At 38.3% G+C, this 8941-nt stretch overlaps 1 protein-coding gene across 1 annotated transcript; it reads right to left on the bottom strand.

Annotated features, from left to right (window-relative positions):
* Window positions 1-3782: 3782 nt before the first annotated feature.
* LOC103429820 (G-type lectin S-receptor-like serine/threonine-protein kinase LECRK3) lies at window positions 3783-6599 on the bottom strand. The gene has a single exon (XM_008367947.4). The coding sequence runs from the start codon at window positions 6450-6452 to the stop codon at window positions 4047-4049; it is 2406 nt and encodes an 801-aa protein (XP_008366169.3). The 5' UTR covers window positions 6453-6599; the 3' UTR covers window positions 3783-4046.
* Window positions 6600-8941: the final 2342 nt, after the last annotated feature.

The raw sequence follows: 8941 nt of genomic DNA, 5'->3' as shown, positions 1-8941 counted from the left end.
GTGCTTCCAATTATCCATTTCTTATGTTTATCAAAAGTTTTAGTTTTTATTTGTCCAACATGTGCATTCAAGATTACAATTTATTTCTGTTAAAACCTTTTTTCAGTGGATTAGTACTGCTACAAAGGTCTTTTCAGCCGACAAACACCGAACAATTTTTCTTTTCCAATGTTTTCTTCTTGTTCCGGCGAGAGGCCTGCCGAACGCTTTAAATTGTTTAGTTTTGATCAACCGATCTCTTCTTCAAAACCTCAGTTTTTAATCACCGAACAAGTCGTGAACCCGAATGGAATTCTCAGTTGGTCTCATTTTTCTTTGTACAGGTCTAATGTGTTATTGATTCATTCAATCGTGAGTTTATTTATCATGGCATCTGATTGATGCAATCTTTAACTGTGCATTACTTGGAAACATTCTCACACTAAATTCTACAAAAAAGAGTAGATTGGACGAGAGGAAAGACTTGAATTTAAAACTAGAGTCAGAGCAGCATTGATGTTTAATCTCTTTGAAGTATTCAAAGAAGGCAGTTTCCAAGTAATTGGGCTGCTTGCATATTAAGATTTAAAAAGACTTTGCATCCCTTACCCCGAATGACAAATACCTCCAACTGCAAATCTACCATGATTCAACGTTTACTTAGTCGTTTGTGAAGACGACGGACTCAACACAGTTGACTTGAAAATTAAATAGTAGTGCATGATGTAAACCTGACAGAGGACGAAATTTGTGTTACTTTAGATGCGAGAAAGTTAAAAGAAGGAAGCAATTTGTGTTATTTTAGATGCAAGAAAGTTAAAAAAATGAAGCGTCATTTAATTAAAAAAAGTGATTGGAGAATTTGTGATTCACCTGTTAAAAGATAATTTGTTGTTGCCATATTCGAAAAGCAGATGTTTTTGGACTTTTCACGTTGTTTGGATTATTTTTTGGTGCGTCAAAACCTCCATGGAATGGAAGAGTTTCTGTGCGCTTTTCATATCTCTGAAACTTTACACTTATCAGAAGAGCAGAGCAATTGAGTTGCAACTTGCTATTCTACACTCCCAGATGCAGCGTTCGGATCATCTCTCTCCTCAATCCTTGCACTGGTATTCTCTCTCTCTCTCTCTCTCTCTCTCTGTATTTCCTATAGTTTAAGGCAGGCAGGTTGTCTTGTCTTTTCCGAGAAAGTTTTGTTTGGCTGCTGAGGAACCTCAGGAAAATAATAGAAAAGAAGAGAAATTGATCTAGTGGTGGGGTTTATTAAATAGGCAATATTATTTTTTTAATTACTGCAGAGTTCAATGAGTTCTTTGATTAAGGTCAGCCATTTGCAGTTCCATTGAAACCAAGTACTTGGGAAATTAAATCCCATTTGCAATTGTCTCTTGTCTACTTAATTTTGTGTTCGTTGTCTTGGCATATTTAGTGAAATACTGAAATTTAGAAGTGTTTGGTCATTTGAAGTGAAAATGTACAAAATAAAAGTTACCAGCTTTTGTTGATCTCTCATTGTTTTAGGCATTTGTGCGCCCCGGATTGGAAAATCATGTCGACTTACTATCAGCACCTCAAGGTCTGCACCACAAATCCTCTAGGCATCAAATTGTCAGAGAGGTAAATTTCCCTTCATGTTCCGTTGGAGTTTTGTTTTTTTTCCTCATTTATTCTTGGTTACTCTCGTTTCTACATTGAATGATGTTTCAATTCTTAAACACTGAGTAATATTCGTCACTGTATGACGTAGAACAGTTGGAACTTGAAAAGTGGGAAGTCGTAGGTATGTTTGACAGATTTCTTAGATAATACCTTCCTGTATTATATTATGCATTGTATGATTATTGTTTTCTTGACGACAATCAGGTGAGATATTAAAGTTAAATCCAAGCTGCAAGACCCCACTTGATTATAAACCCTTGTTTGAAGAGGCTACAGTTCCCATTCCTGTAAGTTTATCTTCTGCTTATGCAATTCTGTGCAATTCTTTTCTAATTAACTGTTTCTTTATGATGTATCCAAACTGCTGAGATAATATACGTTATTTTATCATGGCGTGAAAAAATGTTCTGTCAATCTTAGTTGTATTGATTTAAAATAAAACTTACCCAAGAAGAACATGTATGTGGAATTTTAATCTGGACTCACATGTGGTAGTCTTATCATTCATGTTCTTGTAAGGCAAGGCTTCTACAATGAGAAGTTTGGAAGTACGGCTATTGTTGCCAATGTTTTACCCTCCATTCAACTGCCTTTTTAGGAACTTCTAGTATGAGTTGACATGTCATTATTTCACACAGAGATGGAATGTGGAAACAACTATTTCATCACTAAAGAGTAAGGATTGCTAGGTTTGTTGATCCTTACTTTTATGAGGTTTCCTTTGGCCGGCCTCCAGGCGGAGGGTGGGGACTTTAAGACATGAGTATATAGTATCCAATTTCATGGTTTTCTGAGTCGGCAAGTGTTTGAATTCTAATGCTTATATGTTTTTAAATGCTTTTCAGGTGAAACAATTAGAAAAGGAAAGGACTGGTGCAGACAGAATTGCTTGGATGATTGTTTTTGTGTTGTGGCAAATTTTGACATCGGAGGTTGTTAGTGAAAAAATTCTGATAAAAATTTGGGAATGAAAATTCTACTCGAAGATCCGGTGGAGATGCGACACAAAAAATAAAGACAACTCAACAGTGATCCTTGTTGGATCACTACTCCTGAGTAGCTCAGGGGTTCTGAACTTCCTCCTACCATCGAGAAATTATTTGGTTGTTTCTCGAATCTATTCTAGAAAAGTTAAGGTCATTCAGCCTTAACCAGTCATGTCAGATATGAACTTGAAGTGTTCCGTTTGTGAGGAGCTAAATGATGCTACAAATAGAGTTGAGGAAGAACTAGGCCGCGGTGCTTCTGTAACAGTTTTCAAAGGGGTCTTAGCATCTGATGGTGGAACTGGAAAGTGTGTTGCTGTCAAATTCTTGTATATGAGTTTATGAGCAATGGCTCTCTAGCAAGCTTCCTTGCTTCGAAGATTCAATGACAAACTGGCACCAAAGAAGGCAAATTGCATTGGGAATAGCAAAAGGTCTTTCGTATTTGCATGAGGAGTGTAGCAGCAAATTGTACATTGTGGCATCAAGCCTCAAAACATTCTTCTTGATGACTATTGCCAAGAATTTCTGCATTCTGATTAGCCAAGATTTTGAGAATAGACCAGACTCAAACTACGACTGGAATCAGGGGAACGAAAGGGTATGTGGCCCCTGGATGGTTCAAAAGCTTGCCTATCAAGGCCAAGGTTGATGTTTACAGTTACGGTATTTTGTTAGGAATTATTTTTGCAGGAAGCATTTTAACGCAATGGCAGAGGATAAAGATCAAATGATATTAGCTTATTGGGCATACGATTGCTATAAGCCTAAGAAACTGCAGCTGCTATTCAAGAACAGTGGGGAAATGCTTGACGTGATGAAAATTGAGAAGTATGTTATGATTGCAATACGGTGCATTCAGGAGAACCCGTCGCTCAGACCCACGATGAAGAAAATCACATTCATGCTTGAAGGAACTGTTGTCTCAACTCCACCCGATCCATCTTCTTTCATAAGTTCAATATTTTAGGTGCTTCAGATTATAATCAATTTCTTTGAGCTATAAAATATTTGTGTATTTTTTTGTACGCAAGTACTTTCTCACTTACTCCAGAACCTCTCAAGCCTAGTAAAGTATGCCGGAAACCTACCATTCTGTTTCACATTCGAGATGAAGCTGATTTAAGCGCTTAAATATGCAAGAAGAAAAGCTGATAACATATAAAACTCTTTGCATTAATTTAGCTGGCAAACAGAAAAGAAATTACAGAGAAATTCTTTTCTTTTGAATGCACATATTGAACAAAGAAGAATATATCCCTCTTTTTATTGAGACAACTCAAATGAGATTTATAATTGCGACACATTAATTACTGCATATTAAGTTAAAAGACTATCTGACCAACGGCAAGCTGATGGCTTAGACTGGAGTGCTTGATCATCACACATACAAAAGCATGGAACTATAACTGAAAGTACTCAAAGTGCCGAAGTTGTGAAAGAGGATGGATCAGGAGTAACTGAGACTTCAACATTACCTTCGAGCATCAGTGTGACATTCTTCATCGTAGGTCTCAGCAATGGATCCTCCTCGATGCACCATATTGCAATCATCACGTACTTCTCCATCTCCTTGATGTCTTCCTTCGCCTCACCATCATTCAGAAATAGAAGGTGCAGTTTTCTATTCTTATAGCAATCGTAAGCCCAATCAGCCAGTATCATTTGATTTTCATCCTCAGCGTCTTTTTCAAATTTCTTCCGGCAGCAAATAATCTCCAACAACAAAATGCCAAAGCTGTAAACATCCACCTTCACTGTGATAGGCAAGTTTTTGAACCATTCCGGGGCCACATACCCTTTCGTTCCCCTGATTCCAGTTGTGGTTCGAGTCTGGTCCATTCTCAAAAGCTTGGCTAATCCAAAGTCAGCAATTCTTGCGGTGAAAGAGTTGTCGAGAAGAATGTTTTGAGGCTTGATGTCACAATGTACAATCTGGCTGCTGCACTCCTCATGCATATACAAGAGCCCTCTTGCGATTCCCAAGACAATATGCCTTCTCTGGCACCACTTTGGCCTCGACTCTCCAAAAACAAAGCTCGCTAAAGATCCATTGCTCATGAACTCATACACAAGCATTCGGTGCTCACCCTCGTTACAAAACCCAAGTAGTTGGACTAGATTTCTGTGACTTGTTCTGCCAATTGCACTCACTTCAGCATTGAATTCCAAATCATTTCCTCTAACCTTCGAGTCTAAACTTTTGACAGCAACACACTTTCCAATCCCATTATCGGACGCTAAAACTCCTTTAAAAACAGTTGCAGATGCACCGCGTCCTAGTTCTTCCTTGAATTTGTCTGTAGCATCTTTTATCTCGTCATAAGTGAAACACTTCAAATTCATGCCTGCCATAACCCTATAGGGTGGAATCACCTTAGCTTTTCGAGAATAAATGCGAGAAACAACCATATAGGTTATTAAGGGCAAGATGAAATTGAGAACCCCCAAGCTACTCAAGAGCACTGATCCAACTACAATCAAAGTTGAATCATATTCTTTCTTCTTTTTGTTCTTTGCAGCGCCAGCTGATCTGGAAGTAGATTTATCTTTCCTTATTTTGATTAATACTTTCCCGCTATAATTTGCGTCGATCCTCCCATTGAGAAGAGGACCTCCTTTCAACCAACAGTTACCAGTTCTAAAACCGGCAACTGCACAGAAGCAATCAGCTAGGCAAGTCTGCCTGCACCAATCCTCAGTTATGTCTTGAAACTTGTCATATTCATTTACACGCCAATACGCATTTTGCATCTCTTGCATATAGAAAAGATCACTTTCCGATGAGGCCTCATCACAGCTTTGTGGAACAAAGTTAGGTTTGCAGCCTTTCAACATATCATCTGGATCCATGTAGGTATAACCAGGTGGGCACTGGCAAACCGGTCGGCCTTGGTCATGTTTACATAAGCTGTTAAAGCCACACGTGCCCCCGCCTTTTGGTTGCAAGATACTCATGCAGATGTTCGAAGGTATGAAGGACAATGTAGACCATGTTCCGCCACTCGAGCCATTGTTTTTACGAAAAACATAGTGCCTCAAAACTCCATCATAGTCAAGAGTTGCTCTCTGGTACAAATCTTGGTTCGAAAACATAGAGGATAATACCACATTAAGTATCGCTCCATTCCTATCAGTAAGGTAAACAGAACCAGACCGGTTGAAGACTACCTGAAAGCCTCTTCCCAGAGTATCGGTGTAATTCCAATAACCGAAATAAGGATAATCTTGTGGGAAATTTGTTGTGTAAAGCACAAGATTTCCAATTTTTTGTACTGCAAACATGAATCTACCTCTCGAATAATTTGTTGACGTGTAGTGAGCATAGAGTCTGCTGCCTTGATTTAGAGTTTGTGAGGGTAAAATTGTATCGGTTGGATGACTAAAACTCTCCCACAAACTGCTTGAATTTGAGGTGGCCAGCACAAAGTTTCCGGTGTCTAGCATGGCTGCATGTGCAACTCCAGTACCAGCAGCAGAAGCAATCCATGTGCTTTTGCCCGTTGCAATGTCACTAAGGCTAAACTGGCCTTCTGCAGTGAGCTCAACTTTCGATCCTTGTGGCACAAGATTTTTCCCATTGGCTGACCACACAATGGTTTTCTCCGGTATCTTATCGAACCAGATGGCTAGTAGGAAACCGTTGTTTCCAATATGTCGAAAACCGAAAGCGAAATCACCAGATGGTGACCGCCAAGATGAGTTATCATTTTGTGCGGTGAGTGATGAGCCTAAAGATATGTTTCTATGAGTTTGAGCAGTGGTGGAAAATGGTAGAAACATGAAAAGGAAGAAGAAGAGAAGATATCGAACATCAAAAGCCATGGAAATTAAGGTGAGATAGTAATTTGCTCCGATCAAACCTTACTAAAATCTTCAATAAATAGACTCAATATCGGTTGAACTATATTTTATGTAAACGACAAGTTGACGAGTCCAACGACATAAAAGTCTTTGCATGTTAGAGAACTAAACATCAATTACCAAATAATCAAATGGAGGGGCACTAAAACATCCAATAATAAAATAAAATTTTCATATTATTGTTTATGTGTGACATAGAGTTGGTATGGCCGTTAGGGTTTACAGGTAGCATACCTGCTTTAATACCATCAATAAAGTTGAAGCCATTCCTCAAACCAACTGACAATAGAGAGCAAATATCAACTTCTTAGCGCATGCAAGATTCTTTAATTTTTCGACAACGGGACAAGTTATTGGGTGTACTTTGTCACATCCCGGCCTGGGCACCCACCACATTCCGGGCTGGACTCCGTCGTAACACGATATTATCCGCTTTGAGCCCCGACCACGCTCTCACGGTTTTGTTTTTGGGAACTCACACAAGAACTTCCTAGTGGGTCACCCATCATGGGATTACTTTCGCGCAAACTCGCTTAACTTCAGAGTTTCGATGGAACCTGAAACCAGTGAGCTCTCAAAAGGCCTCAGGCTAGGTAAAGATGAAAATATATATAAGGCTTACAGGATCCACTCCTCTAGGCGATGTGGGATGTTACAATCCACCCCCTTAAGAGCCCGACGTCCTCGTCAGCACACTTTCGACCAGGGATTGACTATGATACCAAATTGTCACATCCCGGCCTGGGCCCCCACCACATCCGGAGCTCGACTCTGCCGTAGCACGATATTGTTCGCTTTGGGCCCCGACCACGCCCTCACGGTTTTGTTTCTAAGAACTCACACGAGAACTTCCCAGTGGGTCACCCATCATGGGATTGCTCTCGCCCGCGAACTTGCTTAACTTCGGATTGCTCTCGCGCGAACTTGCTTAACTTCGGAGTTCCGATGGAACCCGAAACCAGTGAGCTTCCAAAATGCCTTGTACTAGGTAGAGATGAGAATATATATATATATATATATATATATATATAAAGCTTACATAATCCGCTCCACTAGACGATGTGGGATGTTACATAATTCTTCTTCAAACTTTTGAGTAATTATTCCTCTATCTTTATGCGTAAATGGAAGCAGCTTTTTTTGACTTCGATTCTTGAACATTATTTTCTACCCATTCTTCTTTTTGGCTTCTTTAATCATGCCTTACTTTTGACTCATCTTACCATTTATTTATTTTTATTTTTTTTAAAACCTCAACAGTACATGAAAGAATTTATTGATAAGAAGAAAACTTTAGTGATAACGAAAAATCTTACCACCGTCTGTCAATTGAGAACATGCACAAATCTATGAAGAAATGAAGCAACGACTATGGACTTGTGAGGAAGTCTGGATTTCTAATTGAGTTTGGTAACTCTTCTTCTCTAAAATCCTCCAAATTCACAAAAGTCTACAACTGGATGAAGTTTATATTCAACAAAAAGTAGATAACTTTAGAATTTTTAAGTCAATATCAGGAGAATAACTTACATACACCTAGAGAGGTACACTACCATAACATTCTAATTTACATTTTAATAACGTGATACCATATAAAAACGCAACATGTAGGGAAGTCTCACTCTTCTTGAGTGGGACAGTGGACATCGAAAATTTTGGACTTGGATTGTTTGCCCTCCCCTATCCCATACCCTTCTCATCTCCTCATATTTTTGTGGTCACGGTTAAGCCACGTCAACGTTTTATATTCTCATTGTTGTTTGTCTTATTATTTCTATACAAAAATCAATATAAAATATTGACATGGCTTAACCGTGACCACAAAAATAAAAGAGGATGGAAATGGTATGAGATGGGGAGGGTTGACAATCTAGGTCCGAAAATTTTATGGAGTCAAAAGTCTTGATTGAATATATTTCTAGAACTACACATAAATCGAATCAAATTTTTTTCTAATTCCACCGAACTCCAATTGAAATCAACGTAGCCATTCAAAATTCAAAAGTTCCTCTCTTTCACTGATAATGTGATCACCACGGCACATTATACACGCATTGCACGATAAAAGAAAATCATGTTCTTTCATCACTTCATTGCCATGAATTTGGCAAAGAAGGTTCCAAGAAGGTTAAAAAAAAAATTGTATCAAAACCCTAAACATTAGATAGACATTTTAACAAACTTTAAATTAATTATTATTTTTTTCACTAAACATGCAATACAAAACACGTTTTAGTGCTCTTTTATTGTAAGTTCGGTTTCCTTATTGGGAAAAGAGTTCTGTTTTTAAATTGAAGTTTTGTGAAAAATTTTGTATGTGCATATTTTCCTTGTCGATTAATTGTCTTTTCAGCTCTATTCTTGACTAAAAGTTTGTAACCAGTTCCATTAAAGACAATACCATTTTTAGAAAACTTATTACTTGTATTTTAGTCTAATGAAGTGTAAGA

This window comes from Malus domestica, chromosome 11, assembly GCF_042453785.1.
Source record: "Malus domestica chromosome 11, GDT2T_hap1".
Classification (NCBI taxonomy): domain Eukaryota; kingdom Viridiplantae; phylum Streptophyta; class Magnoliopsida; order Rosales; family Rosaceae; genus Malus; species Malus domestica.
This window is presented reverse-complemented; position numbering and strand designations above follow the sequence as displayed.

What these genes read in the sequence shown, in the direction of transcription:
- LOC103429820 (XM_008367947.4), bottom strand. Translation starts at nt 6,452, where the DNA reads ATGGCTTTTGATGTTCGATATCTTCTCTTCTTCTTCCTTTTCATGTTT.